The 27,131-nt window shown below is 39.7% G+C and overlaps 2 protein-coding genes across 2 annotated transcripts in view; one reads left to right on the top strand and one right to left on the bottom strand.

Moving 5' to 3' along the window:
* Positions 1-27,131, bottom strand: part of LOC133716298 (uncharacterized) — a 124,643-nt gene that overhangs the window by 12,178 nt on the left and 85,334 nt on the right. The window lies entirely within an intron of this gene.
* On the top strand, positions 2,118-25,258 carry LOC133714411 (uncharacterized; the record flags this gene model as incomplete). Its single annotated transcript, XM_062140521.1, has 5 exons — positions 2,118-2,156; positions 2,256-2,611; positions 2,747-3,491; positions 12,850-13,589; positions 24,379-25,258. Coding segments are annotated over exons 1-5 (2,760 nt in total), but the record flags the coding sequence as incomplete, so codon positions are not given.

Below are 27,131 nucleotides of genomic sequence, written 5' to 3' on the forward strand. Positions count from 1 at the left end.
CCATCAAACAAGTCCCTAAGTATGCCAAGTTCCTTAAAGAGCTTTGCACTACTAGGAGAGTGAACCATGAAAAGGAGGTGGTAAAGGTAAGTGAGAACGTTTCTGCCTTGATTCAGAGGAAGATTCCTCCAAAGTGTAAGGATCCTGGAAGCTTTACTATTCCATGTACTATTGGTAACTCCAGATTTAAGAATGCCATGCTAGATTTAGGTGCATCTGTTAATGTTATGCCCTACTCTGTTTATGAAACCCTAGGTCTAGGGGAACTTAAATCTGATAATGTTATCATTCAGTTAGCTGACAGATCCAATGCATACCCTAGAGGTTTGTTGGAGGATGTGCTTGTGCAGGTTAACCATCTTATCTTCCCAGCTGATTTTTATGTGTTGGAAATGGAGGACTCCCCTGTGAGTTCCACTCCTTTGCTTTTGGGACGTCCTTTCTTAAGGACAGCTAGGACAAAGATAGATGTGTATGCAGGTTCTCTCACCATGGAGTTTGATGGTGACGTTATTGGCTTCAACATTTTTGAAGCCATGAGGTATCCTCTTGATATAAATGACTGTTATTCTATTGATATTTTGGATGACCTTGCCCAGAAAATGTTTGAGGCCATGAATGAGGATACCCTAGCCACAACCCTCGAACAAGGAGTAGGGTACACAAAAGGTGGTGCCATTATCTCAAAGGAGGAATTGAAGGACACTTGTGAAGGAAAGATAATTGAAAACGTCTCCTTCCTTGAAGCATCCCCTTATGTAGGTAAGTCTAATTCTCCTTTGTCCATTCAGTTATCTACTAACAAGACTTTACCTTCAGTGGTCCAGGCCCCAGAACTTGAGCTTAAACCTCTTCCAGACCATTTGAAGTATGTCTACTTAGGAGACAAGGAGACCTTACCAGTGATAGTGTCCTCTGCGCTTACGACTCCACAAGAAGAGAAGTTGGTGGAGATGCTGAAGCAACACAAGACCGCCATAGGATGGACATTGGCGGACATCAAGGGAATTAGCCCTACAACTTGCGTCCATAGGATACTTCTAGAGGAGGGGTCTAAACCCACTAGAGAGGCTCAACGTCGTCTCAACCCTCCAATGATGGAAGTTGTGAAGAAGGAGGTTATCAAACTCCTAGATTGTGGGGTGATCTACCCCATTTCAGACTCCAAGTGGGTCTCTCCAGTTCAGGTTGTGCCCAAGAAATCTGGGGTAACTGTGGTGAAGAATGCTGAGAACGAACTGGTGCCCCAAAGGACAGTCACAGGTCACCGAGTGTGCATTGATTATAGGAAGCTCAACGCAACAACAAGGAAAGATCACTTTCCTCTTCCATTCATTGATCAGATGCTTGAGCGCCTAGCTGGACATGACTACTACTGCTTCTTGGATGGCTACTCAGGCTACAATCAGATTGCCATAGCCAATGAAGATCAAGAGAAGACAACCTTCACTTGCCCCTTTGGGACGTTTGCCTATAGACGTATGCCCTTTGGCCTTTGCAACGCTCCAGGTACCTTTCAGAGGTGTATGGTAAGTATCTTTTCAGATTATATTGAGAAAATCATAGAGGTATTTATGGATGACTTTTCAGTCTTTGGAAAGAATTTTGATGATTGTCTTAATAATCTGGAAATAATTCTAAAACGTTGCATGGAAACTAACCTTGTACTTAATTGGGAGAAATGCCATTTTATGGTTAAACAAGGAATAGTTTTAGGACATATTGTCTCTGCTAGGGGAATAGAGGTCGATAAGGCCAAGGTTGATATTGTGCGTTACTTACCCTCTCCCACTTCTGTGAGAGAGATTCGTTCTTTCCTTGGCCATGCAGGTTTTTATAGGAGGTTTATCAAGGACTTCTCCAAGATTTCGAGACCTCTATGTCAACTGCTCCAGAAGGATGTGCCCTTTCACTTTGACAAGGAATGTCAAGCTGCTTTTGACAAGCTTAAGGAGTTGTTGACGTCAGCCCCCATCATGCTACCTCCAGATTGGTCCTTGCCCTTTGAGTTGATGTGTGATGCCTCTGACTATGCAGTTGGAGCTGTTTTGGGGCAAAGGAAGGACAAACGACCCTATGCCATCTATTACGCCTCAAGGACTCTAAATGATGCCCAAATGAATTATTCCACTACAGAGAAGGAGCTCCTTGCAGTTGTCTTTGCCCTTGAAAAGTTTCGTTCCTACTTACTTGGTACCAAGGTAATTATTTATACTGACCATGCAGCTTTGAAGTACTTGATGACCAAGAAGGAGGCGAAACCAAGACTTATCAGATGGGTCCTACTCTTACAAGAGTTTGACGTTGAAATCAAGGACAAGAAGGGTAGTGAAAACGTGGTAGCTGACCACTTGAGTCGTTTGGTACATGCAGAAGACCCTCTCCCTCTGGTGGAGACGTTTCCAGATGAGCAGCTTTTTGGACTTCAGGTAAGTGAACCATGGTATGCTGATATTGTGAACTATATTGTTTCTAGGAAGATTCCTGATACCATGTCACGTGCTCATAGAGATAGGCTTAAGAAAACTGTTAAGCAATATGTTTGGGATGAACCTTATTTGTGGAAATATTGCTCTGATCAACTGATTAGGAGATGTGTGCCTGAACATGAACATAATGCCATACTTTCGTTTTGCCATTCTAAAGCATGTGGGGGTCACTTTGGGTCTAAAAAGACTGCTTTTAAGGTGTTAGAGTCTGGGTTCTTTTGGCCAACATTATTTAAGGATGCACATGCATATTGTTTAACTTGTGATAGATGCCAACGAACCGGAAATCTAAGTTCTAGAGATCAAATGCCATTGTCCAATATCATAACTGTTGAAATATTTGATGTCTGGGGCATAGATTTCATGGGACCTTTCCCTTCATCTTTTGGGTTTCTATATATCTTACTTGCAGTGGACTATGTTTCCAAATGGGTGGAAGCAAAGGCCACTAGAACTAATGACTCTAAGGTTGTTGCAGATTTTATCAAGTCTAACATCTTTAGCAGGTTTGGAATGCCTAGAGTTCTCATTAGTGATGGTGGATCCCATTTTTGCAATCGGACGATTGAGGCCTTGTTGAAGAAATATGATGTTACACATAAGGTTTCTACACCTTATCACCCCCAAACTAGTGGGCAGGCTGAGGTCTCAAATCGTCAGATCAAGGGGATATTGGAAAAGACTGTAAACCCCAACAGGAAGGATTGGTCCCTACGCTTGGAGGATGCTTTGTGGGCCTACAGAACTGCATACAAGACTCCCATAGGTATGTCCCCATATCGCATTGTCTATGGCAAACCTTGCCATTTACCTGTGGAGTTAGAGCACAAAGCTTGGTGGGCTATGAAGCAGTTTAACATGGATATTGATGAAGCTGGGCTTCATAGGAAGCTGCAGTTGCAAGAGTTAGAGGAGATTAGGAATGATGCTTTTGAAAGTGCCAACATTTATAAAGAAAAGACTAAGGCATTCCATGATAAAATGATTCGAAGGAAGACTTTTGTTGTGGGCCAAAAAGTTCTTCTCTTCCATTCTCGTCTCAAACTCTTCCCAGGTAAACTTCGTTCTCGTTGGATTGGACCTTTTGTTATCACTAATATGTTTTCTCATGGAGCTGTGCAGATAAAGAGTGAGCAAACAGGTAACGAGTTCAAAGTGAATGGCCATCGCTTGAAGCCTTACTATGAGGCGTTTGTGGAACACGAAGTGGAGGAAGTACCCCTCCAAAACGTTCCACCTCTTGAGGATTAAATGGAGGTACAAGTCTAGGCTGAAAGACTATAAACATTAAGCGCTGCTTGGGAGGCAACCCAATTCAGAAGTAGCTGTGGAGGAGCCTTCAACGCAGATTTGCTCTTTTCCCTCCCTACTTCTTTATTTTATGCTTTTTGTTTGTCTTTGAACTTTATTTTCGTAAATTTCATCCCTATATGCTTAAGTGTTTCATTGCATGCTTATGATTAATTACATTGAGGACAATGCAATATTTAAGTGTGGGAGAAGGGATTTATATTTTGTCTTTTATTATTTTGAGTCATATATATTGAAAAATACAAAAAAATCGAAAAATGTCAGAAAATACAAAATTTCGTTGCTTTTGTTTTTGTTTTGAGTCTTAGGATGCCCTTTCAACTGTCTAGGATGATTCTATATCTCTGAAATCATGACTAAAAGAGGATCAAAAATTGAGATGACTTAAAATGGTATTCTTTGGTTAATTGAGATATATGAAAAATATATGCCTTGTAGTGGATATGGATCTCGTAACTTGGTACAGAATATAAGCATGTTAAGATGAGTTTTGATTCATATAAACCCATGTGAGATAATTGAACCATGTTCCTTTTTCTTGGAGTGAAAATGAAAATATATTCTTAATTTCTTGGCGATGTTTTGATGGTCTCATTATTCTTTCATCTTGATTGACTACTTGCCATAGATTAAGTTTGATGGACTAGAGAATGCTAGAATTCACTCTTGTGCTTGTTGAGACGTTATATCAATACATGGCCCTGATTCTGGAAGGGATAGAGGCACCTTAGGAACTACCACCATTGCCAAATGAACCTGTGTCCCTAATTGTGCCCGTCGTGGGACTCCCCTAGATAAACCCCTTTGAGCCTACGTGAAACCTTTTCTTTCATCACCCTTAAAATCTTTAACCTAAGCCTTAGTATAGCTATAACCCTACCCTTTTGTCCTAAGGACTTAGTGGAGCTAAATTGAGATTTTACTTGAAGATTTGACGTCAATATTGAAGAATAAGAAGAGGTGAAGGTTCAAGTGTGGGGGTAAACTTGTCCATGAATGAAAAATGTATGAAAAAGCCGTGAAAAATGGAAAGAAAGAAAAAATATATACGGCTAAAAAGAAATAAAAAGAAAAGAGAATATGTTTATGGACTTTAGTCCCCCATACTTAGTGATCTTGGAGTTTGCTTTGAATTGAAGGCCCACTACAGAAAAATTTGGCCTTTGTCCATTTCACTAGAGTTCAAGGGAAGTTTACAATGAAGATTGGGCCCAACATGAAGACATTTGGCCCTTTTACGTGACCTATATGGGGAAGTGACGTTTTTGAAATGCCTTGGTGGATTTTTCGAGATCTCTGCATTCATATGAGCTCTACTAGGTTTTTAGGACACTTTGTTAATTTCCTTACCCTTCGTTTCTTTAAACCTTGAGCCATGGCCCCATTATAACCCTCGAGAAGACCTTCTTGATCCTTAAGATGGGACAGCCCTTGATGTGGAGATGAGTTGCAAGAGTTGAACCTATGGCTTGGGTCCATCTGTGCAAGTAGTTGATATCCTTCATGAGATCTTTAAAAGAAAATTATACTTGTGCTTTCGTTTCTTGCACTATGTGATATACTTGCTATCCTTCACATATGATTGAGTGTATAAGCTTTTAAGCATTGCCATGATCTGAGAGAAGAAAGAGTGAATATACCTTGTGAGGAATTGAATCAAACTTGTTTGAAGCATGCTTAACAGAAACCATCACCATTGTTCCAACCAAGTCCTACTTGTGTATATGTGAATTATGTGTTTTAATTAACTCTCGAATGCCTAAACATTTATTCTTGGTAAAGTGCTAATCTTGGTGTTGTGAAAGTAAGAGATTGCTGAGACAAATAGTTGAAGGGCAATAGAGTCTTTGTTTGTTTGAGTCTTTAATTTTCGTTGAGTCTTAGTGTGTGACTTTGTTTGATTTTGCTAAGGGACTAGCAAAAGCTAAGTGTGGGGGAATTTGATAGGAGCATTTTAATGCGACGTTTTAACTGCATTTCCTTACATTTCTTGCGTCATTTCCTTAGTAAAACTCTGTTTAGGAAAGTTTCCATTCTTTGATTGGGAAAGTTCCTATTTGTAGAAAGTTTCCATATTTCTTAGTTTCTATTTTCCATTTTTAGAAAGTTTCTATTCTTGTAGTTTTCATTTCTCATTTCTGGCAAGTTTCTATTTTTCATTTTTAGTAACTTTCTATTTTTCATTTTTTGGTAAGTTTCTATTTTTCAAATTAGGAAAGTTTCTATTTTTCTTACTAGTTTCTATTTTCAGGACCTCCGAGCTAAAAAGTGGAAATGAACACACGAATGGAAAGAGGAGCTTGCGAACGTCAAGGGGAACAAAAATGAAGAACATTGGACCACACATTTGAGCAGAAATGAAGAAACAAGCTTTCCTAGTGCAACCAGGAAACCCTGCGAACTTGAGGAGAGCTTACCAATGAAGTTTCCAACGCAACTATGAAAAGAAATGAAGTGTTTTGCGTTGGAAAATATGAAGACTTGAAGATGAAGCAACGTGGCCCAAGAACTCTCAAGAATGAAGTGGGTTTTCGGCAAAATGGACCAAGGCCCATCTAAGCCCATGACACTAGGGTTTGTGACGCATGGAAGAAACCCTAGAAAGGTTTGCCGTCCAAAGCAAGAGAGAAAGAAGGAGTCTTGCCGTGAAAATCAGAAAATAATAAGAAGATTTCGTGGAGATTTTATTGGGAGACTTTTAAGGGAAGAGAATATGTGTTGAACACAAAGAGCTCTCAAAGGAAGTCTAGATACATTCCTATATTCTCTAAAGGAGTTGTTGCCGAATTTCAAGAGATAAAATCAGAATATTATCATGGTATTTCGGCAAGAAAATCAAGGGAAATATTCTAGAAAATTATGTGATTGGTTGATACATGTCATAGGGCTTACTTGGCAAGATTCTATTGGAGGAAATTATGTGGAGTTAGACATGGTTGCCGTGAGTTTCTCTAGGGTTTTGCACGGCCTTGGAGACCAAGTTGCCGTTCCCTATATAGTCTCCCCTCTTCTCAACGTCAAGGGTTCCTCTTCCCACACAATTACACTTGGAGAAAAAAATTCAGAAAACTCTCTAGCCTAGCCGTGCTCCTCTCCATCCTCTAGGGCAACCACGAAGTGCAAGCAAGGCCAAGGAAGAAGAAGACAAGCCGTGAACACCATCCACCCTCCACCTTGAAGATTGCTTTCGAAATTCAAGAGACCACATCACCTTTTCGTTCATCACCATCTCCATCTCTTGGTGTAATTCGATTCTTCCTTGTAACTTTGTTTGTATTTTCGTTGGTTTTGCCTTAGTTGACACATATGTTTGAACAAGTTTTGGTTTCTGAAATTTTATGATTAATTGTTAATTTTCAGATTCATATATTGCGATTTATGGTTGCTTTTGTGTGAGTGTTTGATTAAATTTGCATGATAGAAATCTTTTGTATGATAATCTTGAATGGTTCGAAACTTTTAGGGTTTTTATATAATTGGTGCTACGAATTTAAGAACATGAATCAATTTTTTTGGTTTTGTGTTCTTGAATCAATAAGTAGTAAAGGTTTTGTACAAAAACCGAATTTAATCAAAGAAGATTGCAATTAGGTGGACTTTTTCATACTAAGTTGCACATTTGAATTGATAGCCTTTCTAAATGCTTACTGCGTTGAACATGTATGATTGACTAGCTTTCTAGGGCTTGAATGCATGTTTGATAGGATTAGTCTATGTGCTTTCGCTTAGATTAATTAGCGTTGAAAGTAAAATATGGGAAATTGTTTGCTTTGAACGTTTCACATGATCAATTCCTCTTGCATGACTATGATGAACAATGATGAACTTGAATTAATTTTAATCATATGTTTCGATTTTGATCTTTGTTCTTGCATTCCATTTATATTTTTATGTTTTAGCATTTTAATTATTTTGTTAACTTAGTTTTATTTTCAGAAAAACCAAAATCAAAAATACCCCCTTTTTTCGTAAATATGTATATATGTGTGAATATTATACTTTGTTTTAATTTTAATTGTTTAATTGTTTGACAATGACAGGTGTACCCTCAATCCCCGGAATAGAACGATCCCTATTTACTTTATACTACTAATGACATTTCAGGGTTAAATTATGCGCTTGCTTTTAGCGTATCAATTTTTGGCGCCGTTGCCGGGGATTGAAAAATCATTTGTTATATTGTTAAATGTTTTGTTTATATTGTGACCGAAAAAAAAAAAAAAAAAAAAAAAAAATATATTTATATATATATTACTTGTTAATTATTTTAATTGTCGAAAATTAGTTAATTAATTATTTAGGTTGTTATTTATATTGTTGAATACTAGTTTAATTGTGAGTTGTAAATTAAAGAAGGAATAGGTGAAGTCGTGTTTATTAATATTGGCCTAAACCCCTTATTGGTACCTAGTTCAGGTCCCTTAAGGTTGAGGGCGGCCTTTATTAACATTCATTGAACTGTCTAACACACTTAGGACCTTTTACATCCTAGTAAGAATATCCTATGTGAGATGGTGTCTAGGAAGGGGACAACGTTCATGACGGGTTCTGGATTCAGAAGTGCTACAAATGGGCGTAAACCTCAATGAGGGAGTAGCCTATGCCAAAATGGATCCTACCTCTTGTGTTCGCCCTCCCCTACCTGGCCATTTCAGTAAGGTTGCCCAACGGATGTAGGAGGGACTTTGTGTCTAGACGATTATACTTGGGCCGCACGTCCACTTGATTTACCGCTTGGAATTAAATTCGATATCAATAGTATTTATAGCAAAAAGAAAATGTAAGAAATTGTTGTGGCACTTAAGGTATATTGGATTAAACATAATCTTGGAAGGGTAGCTGTTTCAGCCCCATTGCACAACGAGATTCCCTGTTCCCGTACCTAAGTGTTGAAAATAATTGTAAATAAAAGAAAAAAAAATAATAATAAAAATAAAAAAAAAATAATAATTGTGAATAGTGACGTTTTGTACATGTGTTTTGTGTGAAAGTTTTGTGTGTAATTTGTCTAATATACTTGTAAAGGAAAAGAAAGAAAAAGTAAAAAAAATTTGATTTATAAATGTTGCTAATTATTTGATTGTTATAAGTGTGTAAAATCGTATGAGTAGACAAGGGCCCTTTTGTTAATATTGGCCTTAACCCTTCATTGGTACCTTTCTAAGGTCTTATGAGGTTGAGGGCGGCCTTTATTAGCATTAGGAGAACAGTCTAACACATGAGTACTTTCCAAACTGAGTAAGGGGCATTACAGATGGTGTCTTAGGTTGAGACCCTGGGTGATGGGTTCAAATTGGATCTCAGAGATACTATAGACTGTGCGTAAACCACAATGTGGAAGTAGCCAATAGGGGCGTAAACCTCAATGAGGGAGTAGCCTCCGTAGTATCACCAAAATGAGTCCTCCCTCTCACTTACCTCTTAATCTGGCTATCTGGCCTTCTGAAACCACGGAAAGAGACTTATGTCTAGGCGACTATCCCTATATCGTAGCTCACCAATAGTAGTGGTTTCTATTGGGCTCGACTTACAACTTGGAATCAATTGAGTTATTAATGATGTTTATAAGTTCTAAAAAAAAAAATAGTAATAAAATACTTGTACATACCCTTCACATATAAAGTGTTTTGTTTTTACTTCTCTTACTTGTACAAAATGTAAGTCTCTTTTGTTGCATTGTGAATAGTGACGTTTTTGTATGAAAATATTAACTTGTTTTTTTTGTTTATTTTCGTAAGTTACTCACTTTTGTACATCTTAATGTTGTTCAGGAATTCCATGAATGTCCGAGTCTTCTAAAATCCCTACCATACAAGAGATTGAAGAAAGGCTCGCTCGTTTGAAAAATCCTCCTACACTTGAGTACAGAAGACCTTCTTCCTTGCAATTCAAAGAGTACAAGTTTAACGAGCAAGGGAAGAGAATCTATCCTTCTGAGGAATCTACATCACCTACACCTACCCCATCTCCTCCTTCACGTTCACCTTCACCTGTGATTTCGTCTAACTCTACACCACCACCTGAAGAAGTTCAAGAAGAGAGAATGGCATCCATTAGGGAACTATCCACAGCAACAGTTGAGGGAGGACCCCCTATAGGTATTGTGTACCCTGCCCCTGCTGCAGGAAGAAATGCAGAGTTTGAGCTGAAGAGTGGATTATTGCACCAACTCCCTAAGTTTCATGGGCTTCCTATGGAGGACGCCAACAAGCATCTTAGGGCATTTCAGGTTGTGTGTTCTAATATGCAACCACAAGGAGCAGATGAGAACATTCTAAGGATGAAAGCATTTCCATTTTCCTTAGCTGACAGAGCCAAAGATTGGCTATATGAGATTCCTGCTGGACGTATCACCTCTTGGGACACTATGAGGAAGGCCTTCTTGGAAAGATATTTCCCAGCTTCCAAGGTCATCACACTCAGGAAGAAGCTTAGTGGAATTGAACAAGCTCCAGATGAATCCTATTCTGCCTATTATGAGAGGTTCAACTCCTTACTTGCTCAATGTCCTCAACATCAGATGAAGGATGAGACCCTACTGACATGCTTCTATGAGGGACTCTTACCCTTAGAGAGGCAGATGCTTGATGCTGCAGCTGGAGGAGCTTTTGTGGACAAGTCACCTGCAGAGGGAAAGGAACTTATTGAGAATCGTGCCCTCAACAGTCAACAATACGAGGGTATAGGGCACTCCATTCGAAAGGTACATGAAGTGGGCAGGAATAATGCCATTGAGGATCAACTGAATAAGCTCACCTTGCTCATGAACCAAGTCATAAGTTCCAAAGGACCTAGTGCATCCATAGCTTGTGGGGTATGCTCTATGCAAGGGCATGTTACTGATCAATGCCCTCAACTCAATGAAAATGGAGGTTGGGAATCTGCCAATGCTATTGGAGGATACCAAGGAGGATTTCAAGGAGGATATCAGGGAGGACCTCAACGCCCTAGACATGACCCTTATTCCAATACTTATAACCCAGGATGGAGGGACCATCCCAACTTCAAGTGGACCAACAATGACAATGTTCAGAATCCTCTTGGTGGGAACTTTCAACGTCCTCAAGGGCCTACTTTTCAACGTCCTCAAGCTCCTTACATGCCTCCTCCTCAACAGAACTCTGGGAATCCCAATTCCCAGTATGATAAGACGTTGGAAGCCTTGACTGCTTCTACACAAGCCTTGACAAACTCTACTCAGGCTTTGATCCAAGGACAACAGACCCATACTAAGGACATTGCAGAACTCAAGAAGCAGATGGGCCAAGTTGTGGATTTCATGAGCAAGATTCATGAGAATGGGAAGCTCCCTAGTGTCACAATACCTAATCCTAAGGGTAATGTGGAGAATGCATCAGTTGTGACTACAAGGAGTGGAAGGCCATTTGTGGATCAACCCAAGCCACCCAAGAAAGCCCAAGTAAGCATAGAGATTGAGGAAGACCATGAACCCACAAAGTTGGGTATTGAAAAGGACCCTGCAACGTCCAAGGAAGAAGTCAAGGCGTCCTCACCACAAAAGGCCAAACCGGATATTCAAGGTATTAATTCTAACTTATCCAATTCGGTTATTACTAACCCTTCTTCTTCTTGCATGCCCTTTCCACGCAGATTTTCTAAATCCAAGAAGGATGAAAGTGACCAAGCTATCTTGGAAACTTTCAAGAAGGTACAAGTAAACTTACCCCTCCTAGAGGCCATCAAACAAGTCCCTAAGTATGCCAAGTTCCTTAAAGAGCTTTGCACTACTAGGAGAGTGAACCATGAAAAGGAGGTGGTAAAGGTAAGTGAGAACGTTTCTGCCTTGATTCAGAGGAAGATTCCTCCAAAGTGTAAGGATCCTGGAAGCTTTACTATTCCATGTACTATTGGTAACTCCAGATTTAAGAATGCCATGCTAGATTTAGGTGCATCTGTTAATGTTATGCCCTACTCTGTTTATGAAACCCTAGGTCTAGGGGAACTTAAATCTGATAATGTTATCATTCAGTTAGCTGACAGATCCAATGCATACCCTAGAGGTTTGTTGGAGGATGTGCTTGTGCAGGTTAACCATCTTATCTTCCCAGCTGATTTTTATGTGTTGGAAATGGAGGACTCCCCTGTGAGTTCCACTCCTTTGCTTTTGGGACGTCCTTTCTTAAGGACAGCTAGGACAAAGATAGATGTGTATGCAGGTTCTCTCACCATGGAGTTTGATGGTGACGTTATTGGCTTCAACATTTTTGAAGCCATGAGGTATCCTCTTGATATAAATGACTGTTATTCTATTGATATTTTGGATGACCTTGCCCAGAAAATGTTTGAGGCCATGAATGAGGATACCCTAGCCACAACCCTCGAACAAGGAGTAGGGTACACAAAAGGTGGTGCCATTATCTCAAAGGAGGAATTGAAGGACACTTGTGAAGGAAAGATAATTGAAAACGTCTCCTTCCTTGAAGCATCCCCTTATGTAGGTAAGTCTAATTCTCCTTTGTCCATTCAGTTATCTACTAACAAGACTTTACCTTCAGTGGTCCAGGCCCCAGAACTTGAGCTTAAACCTCTTCCAGACCATTTGAAGTATGTCTACTTAGGAGACAAGGAGACCTTACCAGTGATAGTGTCCTCTGCGCTTACGACTCCACAAGAAGAGAAGTTGGTGGAGATGCTGAAGCAACACAAGACCGCCATAGGATGGACATTGGCGGACATCAAGGGAATTAGCCCTACAACTTGCGTCCATAGGATACTTCTAGAGGAGGGGTCTAAACCCACTAGAGAGGCTCAACGTCGTCTCAACCCTCCAATGATGGAAGTTGTGAAGAAGGAGGTTATCAAACTCCTAGATTGTGGGGTGATCTACCCCATTTCAGACTCCAAGTGGGTCTCTCCAGTTCAGGTTGTGCCCAAGAAATCTGGGGTAACTGTGGTGAAGAATGCTGAGAACGAACTGGTGCCCCAAAGGACAGTCACAGGTCACCGAGTGTGCATTGATTATAGGAAGCTCAACGCAACAACAAGGAAAGATCACTTTCCTCTTCCATTCATTGATCAGATGCTTGAGCGCCTAGCTGGACATGACTACTACTGCTTCTTGGATGGCTACTCAGGCTACAATCAGATTGCCATAGCCAATGAAGATCAAGAGAAGACAACCTTCACTTGCCCCTTTGGGACGTTTGCCTATAGACGTATGCCCTTTGGCCTTTGCAACGCTCCAGGTACCTTTCAGAGGTGTATGGTAAGTATCTTTTCAGATTATATTGAGAAAATCATAGAGGTATTTATGGATGACTTTTCAGTCTTTGGAAAGAATTTTGATGATTGTCTTAATAATCTGGAAATAATTCTAAAACGTTGCATGGAAACTAACCTTGTACTTAATTGGGAGAAATGCCATTTTATGGTTAAACAAGGAATAGTTTTAGGACATATTGTCTCTGCTAGGGGAATAGAGGTCGATAAGGCCAAGGTTGATATTGTGCGTTACTTACCCTCTCCCACTTCTGTGAGAGAGATTCGTTCTTTCCTTGGCCATGCAGGTTTTTATAGGAGGTTTATCAAGGACTTCTCCAAGATTTCGAGACCTCTATGTCAACTGCTCCAGAAGGATGTGCCCTTTCACTTTGACAAGGAATGTCAAGCTGCTTTTGACAAGCTTAAGGAGTTGTTGACGTCAGCCCCCATCATGCTACCTCCAGATTGGTCCTTGCCCTTTGAGTTGATGTGTGATGCCTCTGACTATGCAGTTGGAGCTGTTTTGGGGCAAAGGAAGGACAAACGACCCTATGCCATCTATTACGCCTCAAGGACTCTAAATGATGCCCAAATGAATTATTCCACTACAGAGAAGGAGCTCCTTGCAGTTGTCTTTGCCCTTGAAAAGTTTCGTTCCTACTTACTTGGTACCAAGGTAATTATTTATACTGACCATGCAGCTTTGAAGTACTTGATGACCAAGAAGGAGGCGAAACCAAGACTTATCAGATGGGTCCTACTCTTACAAGAGTTTGACGTTGAAATCAAGGACAAGAAGGGTAGTGAAAACGTGGTAGCTGACCACTTGAGTCGTTTGGTACATGCAGAAGACCCTCTCCCTCTGGTGGAGACGTTTCCAGATGAGCAGCTTTTTGGACTTCAGGTAAGTGAACCATGGTATGCTGATATTGTGAACTATATTGTTTCTAGGAAGATTCCTGATACCATGTCACGTGCTCATAGAGATAGGCTTAAGAAAACTGTTAAGCAATATGTTTGGGATGAACCTTATTTGTGGAAATATTGCTCTGATCAACTGATTAGGAGATGTGTGCCTGAACATGAACATAATGCCATACTTTCGTTTTGCCATTCTAAAGCATGTGGGGGTCACTTTGGGTCTAAAAAGACTGCTTTTAAGGTGTTAGAGTCTGGGTTCTTTTGGCCAACATTATTTAAGGATGCACATGCATATTGTTTAACTTGTGATAGATGCCAACGAACCGGAAATCTAAGTTCTAGAGATCAAATGCCATTGTCCAATATCATAACTGTTGAAATATTTGATGTCTGGGGCATAGATTTCATGGGACCTTTCCCTTCATCTTTTGGGTTTCTATATATCTTACTTGCAGTGGACTATGTTTCCAAATGGGTGGAAGCAAAGGCCACTAGAACTAATGACTCTAAGGTTGTTGCAGATTTTATCAAGTCTAACATCTTTAGCAGGTTTGGAATGCCTAGAGTTCTCATTAGTGATGGTGGATCCCATTTTTGCAATCGGACGATTGAGGCCTTGTTGAAGAAATATGATGTTACACATAAGGTTTCTACACCTTATCACCCCCAAACTAGTGGGCAGGCTGAGGTCTCAAATCGTCAGATCAAGGGGATATTGGAAAAGACTGTAAACCCCAACAGGAAGGATTGGTCCCTACGCTTGGAGGATGCTTTGTGGGCCTACAGAACTGCATACAAGACTCCCATAGGTATGTCCCCATATCGCATTGTCTATGGCAAACCTTGCCATTTACCTGTGGAGTTAGAGCACAAAGCTTGGTGGGCTATGAAGCAGTTTAACATGGATATTGATGAAGCTGGGCTTCATAGGAAGCTGCAGTTGCAAGAGTTAGAGGAGATTAGGAATGATGCTTTTGAAAGTGCCAACATTTATAAAGAAAAGACTAAGGCATTCCATGATAAAATGATTCGAAGGAAGACTTTTGTTGTGGGCCAAAAAGTTCTTCTCTTCCATTCTCGTCTCAAACTCTTCCCAGGTAAACTTCGTTCTCGTTGGATTGGACCTTTTGTTATCACTAATATGTTTTCTCATGGAGCTGTGCAGATAAAGAGTGAGCAAACAGGTAACGAGTTCAAAGTGAATGGCCATCGCTTGAAGCCTTACTATGAGGCGTTTGTGGAACACGAAGTGGAGGAAGTACCCCTCCAAAACGTTCCACCTCTTGAGGATTAAATGGAGGTACAAGTCTAGGCTGAAAGACTATAAACATTAAGCGCTGCTTGGGAGGCAACCCAATTCAGAAGTAGCTGTGGAGGAGCCTTCAACGCAGATTTGCTCTTTTCCCTCCCTACTTCTTTATTTTATGCTTTTTGTTTGTCTTTGAACTTTATTTTCGTAAATTTCATCCCTATATGCTTAAGTGTTTCATTGCATGCTTATGATTAATTACATTGAGGACAATGCAATATTTAAGTGTGGGAGAAGGGATTTATATTTTGTCTTTTATTATTTTGAGTCATATATATTGAAAAATACAAAAAAATCGAAAAATGTCAGAAAATACAAAATTTCGTTGCTTTTGTTTTTGTTTTGAGTCTTAGGATGCCCTTTCAACTGTCTAGGATGATTCTATATCTCTGAAATCATGACTAAAAGAGGATCAAAAATTGAGATGACTTAAAATGGTATTCTTTGGTTAATTGAGATATATGAAAAATATATGCCTTGTAGTGGATATGGATCTCGTAACTTGGTACAGAATATAAGCATGTTAAGATGAGTTTTGATTCATATAAACCCATGTGAGATAATTGAACCATGTTCCTTTTTCTTGGAGTGAAAATGAAAATATATTCTTAATTTCTTGGCGATGTTTTGATGGTCTCATTATTCTTTCATCTTGATTGACTACTTGCCATAGATTAAGTTTGATGGACTAGAGAATGCTAGAATTCACTCTTGTGCTTGTTGAGACGTTATATCAATACATGGCCCTGATTCTGGAAGGGATAGAGGCACCTTAGGAACTACCACCATTGCCAAATGAACCTGTGTCCCTAATTGTGCCCGTCGTGGGACTCCCCTAGATAAACCCCTTTGAGCCTACGTGAAACCTTTTCTTTCATCACCCTTAAAATCTTTAACCTAAGCCTTAGTATAGCTATAACCCTACCCTTTTGTCCTAAGGACTTAGTGGAGCTAAATTGAGATTTTACTTGAAGATTTGACGTCAATATTGAAGAATAAGAAGAGGTGAAGGTTCAAGTGTGGGGGTAAACTTGTCCATGAATGAAAAATGTATGAAAAAGCCGTGAAAAATGGAAAGAAAGAAAAAATATATACGGCTAAAAAGAAATAAAAAGAAAAGAGAATATGTTTATGGACTTTAGTCCCCCATACTTAGTGATCTTGGAGTTTGCTTTGAATTGAAGGCCCACTACAGAAAAATTTGGCCTTTGTCCATTTCACTAGAGTTCAAGGGAAGTTTACAATGAAGATTGGGCCCAACATGAAGACATTTGGCCCTTTTACGTGACCTATATGGGGAAGTGACGTTTTTGAAATGCCTTGGTGGATTTTTCGAGATCTCTGCATTCATATGAGCTCTACTAGGTTTTTAGGACACTTTGTTAATTTCCTTACCCTTCGTTTCTTTAAACCTTGAGCCATGGCCCCATTATAACCCTCGAGAAGACCTTCTTGATCCTTAAGATGGGACAGCCCTTGATGTGGAGATGAGTTGCAAGAGTTGAACCTATGGCTTGGGTCCATCTGTGCAAGTAGTTGATATCCTTCATGAGATCTTTAAAAGAAAATTATACTTGTGCTTTCGTTTCTTGCACTATGTGATATACTTGCTATCCTTCACATATGATTGAGTGTATAAGCTTTTAAGCATTGCCATGATCTGAGAGAAGAAAGAGTGAATATACCTTGTGAGGAATTGAATCAAACTTGTTTGAAGCATGCTTAACAGAAACCATCACCATTGTTCCAACCAAGTCCTACTTGTGTATATGTGAATTATGTGTTTTAATTAACTCTCGAATGCCTAAACATTTATTCTTGGTAAAGTGCTAATCTTGGTGTTGTGAAAGTAAGAGATTGCTGAGACAAATAGTTGAAGGGCAATAGAGTCTTTGTTTGTTTGAGTCTTTAATTTTCGTTGAGTCTTAGTGTGTGACTTTGTTTGATTTTGCTAAGGGACTAGCAAAAGCTAAGTGTGGGGGAATTTGATAGGAGCATTTTAATGCGACGTTTTAACTGCATTTCCTTACATTTCTTGCGTCATTTCCTTAGTAAAACTCTGTTTAGGAAAGTTTCCATTCTTTGATTGGGAAAGTTCCTATTTGTAGAAAGTTTCCATATTTCTTAGTTTCTATTTTCCATTTTTAGAAAGTTTCTATTCTTGTAGTTTTCATTTCTCATTTCTGGCAAGTTTCTATTTTTCATTTTTAGTAACTTTCTATTTTTCATTTTTTGGTAAGTTTCTATTTTTCAAATTAGGAAAGTTTCTATTTTTCTTACTAGTTTCTATTTTCAGGACCTCCGAGCTAAAAAGTGGAAATGAACACACGAATGGAAAGAGGAGCTTGCGAACGTCAAGGGGAACAAAAATGAAGAACATTGGACCACACATTTGAGCAGAAATGAAGAAACAAGCTTTCCTAGTGCAACCAGGAAACCCTGCGAACTTGAGGAGAGCTTACCAATGAAGTTTCCAACGCAACTATGAAAAGAAATGAAGTGTTTTGCGTTGGAAAATATGAAGACTTGAAGATGAAGCAACGTGGCCCAAGAACTCTCAAGAATGAAGTGGGTTTTCGGCAAAATGGACCAAGGCCCATCTAAGCCCATGACACTAGGGTTTGTGACGCATGGAAGAAACCCTAGAAAGGTTTGCCGTCCAAAGCAAGAGAGAAAGAAGGAGTCTTGCCGTGAAAATCAGAAAATAATAAGAAGATTTCGTGGAGATTTTATTGGGAGACTTTTAAGGGAAGAGAATATGTGTTGAACACAAAGAGCTCTCAAAGGAAGTCTAGATACATTCCTATATTCTCTAAAGGAGTTGTTGCCGAATTTCAAGAGATAAAATCAGAATATTATCATGGTATTTCGGCAAGAAAATCAAGGGAAATATTCTAGAAAATTATGTGATTGGTTGATACATGTCATAGGGCTTACTTGGCAAGATTCTATTGGAGGAAATTATGTGGAGTTAGACATGGTTGCCGTGAGTTTCTCTAGGGTTTTGCACGGCCTTGGAGACCAAGTTGCCGTTCCCTATATAGTCTCCCCTCTTCTCAACGTCAAGGGTTCCTCTTCCCACACAATTACACTTGGAGAAAAAAATTCAGAAAACTCTCTAGCCTAGCCGTGCTCCTCTCCATCCTCTAGGGCAACCACGAAGTGCAAGCAAGGCCAAGGAAGAAGAAGACAAGCCGTGAACACCATCCACCCTCCACCTTGAAGATTGCTTTCGAAATTCAAGAGACCACATCACCTTTTCGTTCATCACCATCTCCATCTCTTGGTGTAATTCGATTCTTCCTTGTAACTTTGTTTGTATTTTCGTTGGTTTTGCCTTAGTTGACACATATGTTTGAACAAGTTTTGGTTTCTGAAATTTTATGATTAATTGTTAATTTTCAGATTCATATATTGCGATTTATGGTTGCTTTTGTGTGAGTGTTTGATTAAATTTGCATGATAGAAATCTTTTGTATGATAATCTTGAATGGTTCGAAACTTTTAGGGTTTTTATATAATTGGTGCTACGAATTTAAGAACATGAATCAATTTTTTTGGTTTTGTGTTCTTGAATCAATAAGTAGTAAAGGTTTTGTACAAAAACCGAATTTAATCAAAGAAGATTGCAATTAGGTGGACTTTTTCATACTAAGTTGCACATTTGAATTGATAGCCTTTCTAAATGCTTACTGCGTTGAACATGTATGATTGACTAGCTTTCTAGGGCTTGAATGCATGTTTGATAGGATTAGTCTATGTGCTTTCGCTTAGATTAATTAGCGTTGAAAGTAAAATATGGGAAATTGTTTGCTTTGAACGTTTCACATGATCAATTCCTCTTGCATGACTATGATGAACAATGATGAACTTGAATTAATTTTAATCATATGTTTCGATTTTGATCTTTGTTCTTGCATTCCATTTATATTTTTATGTTTTAGCATTTTAATTATTTTGTTAACTTAGTTTTATTTTCAGAAAAACCAAAATCAAAAATACCCCCTTTTTTCGTAAATATGTATATATGTGTGAATATTATACTTTGTTTTAATTTTAATTGTTTAATTGTTTGACAATGACAGGTGTACCCTCAATCCCCGGAATAGAACGATCCCTATTTACTTTATACTACTAATGACATTTCAGGGTTAAATTATGCGCTTGCTTTTAGCGTATCAATTTTTGGCGCCGTTGCCGGGGATTGAAAAATCATTTGTTATATTGTTAAATGTTTTGTTTATATTGTGACCGAAAAAAAAAAAAAAAAAAAAAAAATATATATTTATATATATATTACTTGTTAATTATTTTAATTGTCGAAAATTAGTTAATTAATTATTTAGGTTGTTATTTATATTGTTGAATACTAGTTTAATTGTGAGTTGTAAATTAAAGAAGGAATAGGTGAAGTCGTGTTTATTAATATTGGCCTAAACCCCTTATTGGTACCTAGTTCAGGTCCCTTAAGGTTGAGGGCGGCCTTTATTAACATTCATTGAACTGTCTAACACACTTAGGACCTTTTACATCCTAGTAAGAATATCCTATGTGAGATGGTGTCTAGGAAGGGGACAACGTTCATGACGGGTTCTGGATTCAGAAGTGCTACAAATGGGCGTAAACCTCAATGAGGGAGTAGCCTATGCCAAAATGGATCCTACCTCTTGTGTTCGCCCTCCCCTACCTGGCCATTTCAGTAAGGTTGCCCAACGGATGTAGGAGGGACTTTGTGTCTAGACGATTATACTTGGGCCGCACGTCCACTTGATTTACCGCTTGGAATTAAATTCGATATCAATAGTATTTATAGCAAAAAGAAAATGTAAGAAATTGTTGTGGCACTTAAGGTATATTGGATTAAACATAATCTTGGAAGGGTAGCTGTTTCAGCCCCATTGCACAACGAGATTCCCTGTTCCCGTACCTAAGTGTTGAAAATAATTGTAAATAAAAGAAAAAAAAATAATAAAAAAAATAAAAAAAAAATAATAATTGTGAATAGTGACGTTTTGTACATGTGTTTTGTGTGAAAGTTTTGTGTGTAATTTGTCTAATATACTTGTAAAGGAAAAGAAAGAAAAAGTAAAAAAAATTTGATTTATAAATGTTGCTAATTATTTGATTGTTATAAGTGTGTAAAATCGTATGAGTAGACAAGGGCCCTTTTGTTAATATTGGCCTTAACCCTTCATTGGTACCTTTCTAAGGTCTTATGAGGTTGAGGGCGGCCTTTATTAGCATTAGGAGAACAGTCTAACACATGAGTACTTTCCAAACTGAGTAAGGGGCATTACAGATGGTGTCTTAGGTTGAGACCCTGGGTGATGGGTTCAAATTGGATCTCAGAGATACTATAGACTGTGCGTAAACCACAATGTGGAAGTAGCCAATAGGGGCGTAAACCTCAATGAGGGAGTAGCCTCCGTAGTATCACCAAAATGAGTCCTCCCTCTCACTTACCTCTTAATCTGGCTATCTGGCCTTCTGAAACCACGGAAAGAGACTTATGTCTAGGCGACTATCCCTATATCGTAGCTCACCAATAGTAGTGGTTTCTATTGGGCTCGACTTACAACTTGGAATCAATTGAGTTATTAATGATGTTTATAAGTTCTAAAAAAAAAAATAGTAATAAAATACTTGTACATACCCTTCACATATAAAGTGTTTTGTTTTTACTTCTCTTACTTGTACAAAATGTAAGTCTCTTTTGTTGCATTGTGAATAGTGACGTTTTTGTATGAAAATATTAACTTGTTTTTTTTGTTTATTTTCGTAAGTTACTCACTTTTGTACATCTTAATGTTGTTCAGGAATTCCATGAATGTCCGAGTCTTCTAAAATCCCTACCATACAAGAGATTGAAGAAAGGCTCGCTCGTTTGAAAAATCCTCCTACACTTGAGTACAGAAGACCTTCTTCCTTGCAATTCAAAGAGTACAAGTTTAACGAGCAAGGGAAGAGAATCTATCCTTCTGAGGAATCTACATCACCTACACCTACCCCATCTCCTCCTTCACGTTCACCTTCACCTGTGATTTCGTCTAACTCTACACCACCACCTGAAGAAGTTCAAGAAGAGAGAATGGCATCCATTAGGGAACTATCCACAGCAACAGTTGAGGGAGGACCCCCTATAGGTATTGTGTACCCTGCCCCTGCTGCAGGAAGAAATGCAGAGTTTGAGCTGAAGAGTGGATTATTGCACCAACTCCCTAAGTTTCATGGGCTTCCTATGGAGGACGCCAACAAGCATCTTAGGGCATTTCAGGTTGTGTGTTCTAATATGCAACCACAAGGAGCAGATGAGAACATTCTAAGGATGAAAGCATTTCCATTTTCCTTAGCTGACAGAGCCAAAGATTGGCTATATGAGATTCCTGCTGGACGTATCACCTCTTGGGACACTATGAGGAAGGCCTTCTTGGAAAGATATTTCCCAGCTTCCAAGGTCATCACACTCAGGAAGAAGCTTAGTGGAATTGAACAAGCTCCAGATGAATCCTATTCTGCCTATTATGAGAGGTTCAACTCCTTACTTGCTCAATGTCCTCAACATCAGATGAAGGATGAGACCCTACTGACATGCTTCTATGAGGGACTCTTACCCTTAGAGAGGCAGATGCTTGATGCTGCAGCTGGAGGAGCTTTTGTGGACAAGTCACCTGCAGAGGGAAAGGAACTTATTGAGAATCGTGCCCTCAACAGTCAACAATACGAGGGTATAGGGCACTCCATTCGAAAGGTACATGAAGTGGGCAGGAATAATGCCATTGAGGATCAACTGAATAAGCTCACCTTGCTCATGAACCAAGTCATAAGTTCCAAAGGACCTAGTGCATCCATAGCTTGTGGGGTATGCTCTATGCAAGGGCATGTTACTGATCAATGCCCTCAACTCAATGAAAATGGAGGTTGGGAATCTGCCAATGCTATTGGAGGATACCAAGGAGGATTTCAAGGAGGATATCAGGGAGGACCTCAACGCCCTAGACATGACCCTTATTCCAATACTTATAACCCAGGATGGAGGGACCATCCCAACTTCAAGTGGACCAACAATGACAATGTTCAGAATCCTCTTGGTGGGAACTTTCAACGTCCTCAAGGGCCTACTTTTCAACGTCCTCAAGCTCCTTACATGCCTCCTCCTCAACAGAACTCTGGGAATCCCAATTCCCAGTATGATAAGACGTTGGAAGCCTTGACTGCTTCTACACAAGCCTTGACAAACTCTACTCAGGCTTTGATCCAAGGACAACAGACCCATACTAAGGACATTGCAGAACTCAAGAAGCAGATGGGCCAAGTTGTGGATTTCATGAGCAAGATTCATGAGAATGGGAAGCTCCCTAGTGTCACAATACCTAATCCTAAGGGTAATGTGGAGAATGCATCAGTTGTGACTACAAGGAGTGGAAGGCCATTTGTGGATCAACCCAAGCCACCCAAGAAAGCCCAAGTAAGCATAGAGATTGAGGAAGACCATGAACCCACAAAGTTGGGTATTGAAAAGGACCCTGCAACGTCCAAGGAAGAAGTCAAGGCGTCCTCACCACAAAAGGCCAAACCGGATATTCAAGGTATTAATTCTAACTTATCCAATTCGGTTATTACTAACCCTTCTTCTTCTTGCATGCCCTTTCCACGCAGATTTTCTAAATCCAAGAAGGATGAAAGTGACCAAGCTATCTTGGAAACTTTCAAGAAGGTACAAGTAAACTTACCCCTCCTAGAGGCCATCAAACAAGTCCCTAAGTATGCCAAGTTCCTTAAAGAGCTTTGCACTACTAGGAGAGTGAACCGTGAAAAGGAGGTGGTAAAGGTAAGTGAGAACGTTTCTGCCTTGATTCAGAGGAAGATTCCTCCAAAGTGTAAGGATCCTGGAAGCTTTACTATTCCATGTACTATTGGTAACTCCAGATTTAAGAATGCCATGCTAGATTTAGGTGCATCTGTTAATGTTATGCCCTACTCTGTTTATGAAACCCTAGGTCTAGGGGAACTTAAATCTGATAATGTTATCATTCAGTTAGCTGACAGATCCAATGCATACCCTAGAGGTTTGTTGGAGGATGTGCTTGTGCAGGTTAACCATCTTATCTTCCCAGCTGATTTTTATGTGTTGGAAATGGAGGACTCCCCTGTGAGTTCCACTCCTTTGCTTTTGGGACGTCCTTTCTTAAGGACAGCTAGGACAAAGATAGATGTGTATGCAGGTTCTCTCACCATGGAGTTTGATGGTGACGTTATTGGCTTCAACATTTTTGAAGCCATGAGGTATCCTCTTGATATAAATGACTGTTATTCTATTGATATTTTGGATGACCTTGCCCAGAAAATGTTTGAGGCCATGAATGAGGATACCCTAGCCACAACCCTCGAACAAGGAGTAGGGTACACAAAAGGTGGTGCCATTATCTCAAAGGAGGAATTGAAGGACACTTGTGAAGGAAAGATAATTGAAAACGTCTCCTTCCTTGAAGCATCCCCTTATGTAGGTAAGTCTAATTCTCCTTTGTCCATTCAGTTATCTACTAACAAGACTTTACCTTCAGTGGTCCAGGCCCCAGAACTTGAGCTTAAACCTCTTCCAGACCATTTGAAGTATGTCTACTTAGGAGACAAGGAGACCTTACCAGTGATAGTGTCCTCTGCGCTTACGACTCCACAAGAAGAGAAGTTGGTGGAGATGCTGAAGCAACACAAGACCGCCATAGGATGGACATTGGCGGACATCAAGGGAATTAGCCCTACAACTTGCGTCCATAGGATACTTCTAGAGGAGGGGTCTAAACCCACTAGAGAGGCTCAACGTCGTCTCAACCCTCCAATGATGGAAGTTGTGAAGAAGGAGGTTATCAAACTCCTAGATTGTGGGGTGATCTACCCCATTTCAGACTCCAAGTGGGTCTCTCCAGTTCAGGTTGTGCCCAAGAAATCTGGGGTAACTGTGGTGAAGAATGCTGAGAACGAACTGGTGCCCCAAAGGACAGTCACAGGTCACCGAGTGTGCATTGATTATAGGAAGCTCAACGCAACAACAAGGAAAGATCACTTTCCTCTTCCATTCATTGATCAGATGCTTGAGCGCCTAGCTGGACATGACTACTACTGCTTCTTGGATGGCTACTCAGGCTACAATCAGATTGCCATAGCCAATGAAGATCAAGAGAAGACAACCTTCACTTGCCCCTTTGGGACGTTTGCCTATAGACGTATGCCCTTTGGCCTTTGCAACGCTCCAGGTACCTTTCAGAGGTGTATGGTAAGTATCTTTTCAGATTATATTGAGAAAATCATAGAGGTATTTATGGATGACTTTTCAGTCTTTGGAAAGAATTTTGATGATTGTCTTAATAATCTGGAAATAATTCTAAAACGTTGCATGGAAACTAACCTTGTACTTAATTGGGAGAAATGCCATTTTATGGTTAAACAAGGAATAGTTTTAGGACATATTGTCTCTGCTAGGGGAATAGAGGTCGATAAGGCCAAGGTTGATATTGTGCGTTACTTACCCTCTCCCACTTCTGTGAGAGAGATTCGTTCTTTCCTTGGCCATGCAGGTTTTTATAGGAGGTTTATCAAGGACTTCTCCAAGATTTCGAGACCTCTATGTCAACTGCTCCAGAAGGATGTGCCCTTTCACTTTGACAAGGAATGTCAAGCTGCTTTTGACAAGCTTAAGGAGTTGTTGACGTCAGCCCCCATCATGCTACCTCCAGATTGGTCCTTGCCCTTTGAGTTGATGTGTGATGCCTCTGACTATGCAGTTGGAGCTGTTTTGGGGCAAAGGAAGGACAAACGACCCTATGCCATCTATTACGCCTCAAGGACTCTAAATGATGCCCAAATGAATTATTCCACTACAGAGAAGGAGCTCCTTGCAGTTGTCTTTGCCCTTGAAAAGTTTCGTTCCTACTTACTTGGTACCAAGGTAATTATTTATACTGACCATGCAGCTTTGAAGTACTTGATGACCAAGAAGGAGGCGAAACCAAGACTTATCAGATGGGTCCTACTCTTACAAGAGTTTGACGTTGAAATCAAGGACAAGAGGGGTAGTGAAAACGTGGTAGCTGACCACTTGAGTCGTTTGGTACATGCAGAAGACCCTCTCCCTCTGGTGGAGACGTTTCCAGATGAGCAGCTTTTTGGACTTCAGGTAAGTGAACCATGGTATGCTGATATTGTGAACTATATTGTTTCTAGGAAGATTCCTGATACCATGTCACGTGCTCATAGAGATAGGCTTAAGAAAACTGTTAAGCAATATGTTTGGGATGAACCTTATTTGTGGAAATATTGCTCTGATCAACTGATTAGGAGATGTGTGCCTGAACATGAACATAATGCCATACTTTCGTTTTGCCATTCTAAAGCATGTGGGGGTCACTTTGGGTCTAAAAAGACTGCTTTTAAGGTGTTAGAGTCTGGGTTCTTTTGGCCAACATTATTTAAGGATGCACATGCATATTGTTTAACTTGTGATAGATGCCAACGAACCGGAAATCTAAGTTCTAGAGATCAAATGCCATTGTCCAATATCATAACTGTTGAAATATTTGATGTCTGGGGCATAGATTTCATGGGACCTTTCCCTTCATCTTTTGGGTTTCTATATATCTTACTTGCAGTGGACTATGTTTCCAAATGGGTGGAAGCAAAGGCCACTAGAACTAATGACTCTAAGGTTGTTGCAGATTTTATCAAGTCTAACATCTTTAGCAGGTTTGGAATGCCTAGAGTTCTCATTAGTGATGGTGGATCCCATTTTTGCAATCGGACGATTGAGGCCTTGTTGAAGAAATATGATGTTACACATAAGGTTTCTACACCTTATCACCCCCAAACTAGTGGGCAGGCTGAGGTCTCAAATCGTCAGATCAAGGGGATATTGGAAAAGACTGTAAACCCCAACAGGAAGGATTGGTCCCTACGCTTGGAGGATGCTTTGTGGGCCTACAGAACTGCATACAAGACTCCCATAGGTATGTCCCCATATCGCATTGTCTATGGCAAACCTTGCCATTTACCTGTGGAGTTAGAGCACAAAGCTTGGTGGGCTGTGAAGCAGTTTAACATGGATATTGATGAAGCTGGGCTTCATAGGAAGCTGCAGTTGCAAGAGTTAGAGGAGATTAGGAATGATGCTTTTGAAAGTGCCAACATTTATAAAGAAAAGACTAAGGCATTCCATGATAAAATGATTCGAAGGAAGACTTTTGTTGTGGGCCAAAAAGTTCTTCTCTTCCATTCTCGTCTCAAACTCTTCCCAGGTAAACTTCGTTCTCGTTGGATTGGACCTTTTGTTATCACTAATATGTTTTCTCATGGAGCTGTGCAGATAAAGAGTGAGCAAACAGGTAACGAGTTCAAAGTGAATGGCCATCGCTTGAAGCCTTACTATGAGGCGTTTGTGGAACACGAAGTGGAGGAAGTACCCCTCCAAAACGTTCCACCTCTTGAGGATTAAATGGAGGTACAAGTCTAGGCTGAAAGACTATAAACATTAAGCGCTGCTTGGGAGGCAACCCAATTCAGAAGTAGCTGTGGAGGAGCCTTCAACGCAGATTTGCTCTTTTCCCTCCCTACTTCTTTATTTTATGCTTTTTGTTTGTCTTTGAACTTTATTTTCGTAAATTTCATCCCTATATGCTTAAGTGTTTCATTGCATGCTTATGATTAATTACATTGAGGACAATGCAATATTTAAGTGTGGGAGAAGGGATTTATATTTTGTCTTTTATTATTTTGAGTCATATATATTGAAAAATACAAAAAAATCGAAAAATGTCAGAAAATACAAAATTTCGTTGCTTTTGTTTTTGTTTTGAGTCTTAGGATGCCCTTTCAACTGTCTAGGATGATTC

This window comes from Rosa rugosa, chromosome 6, assembly GCF_958449725.1.
Source record: "Rosa rugosa chromosome 6, drRosRugo1.1, whole genome shotgun sequence".
NCBI lineage: Eukaryota > Viridiplantae > Streptophyta > Magnoliopsida > Rosales > Rosaceae > Rosa > Rosa rugosa.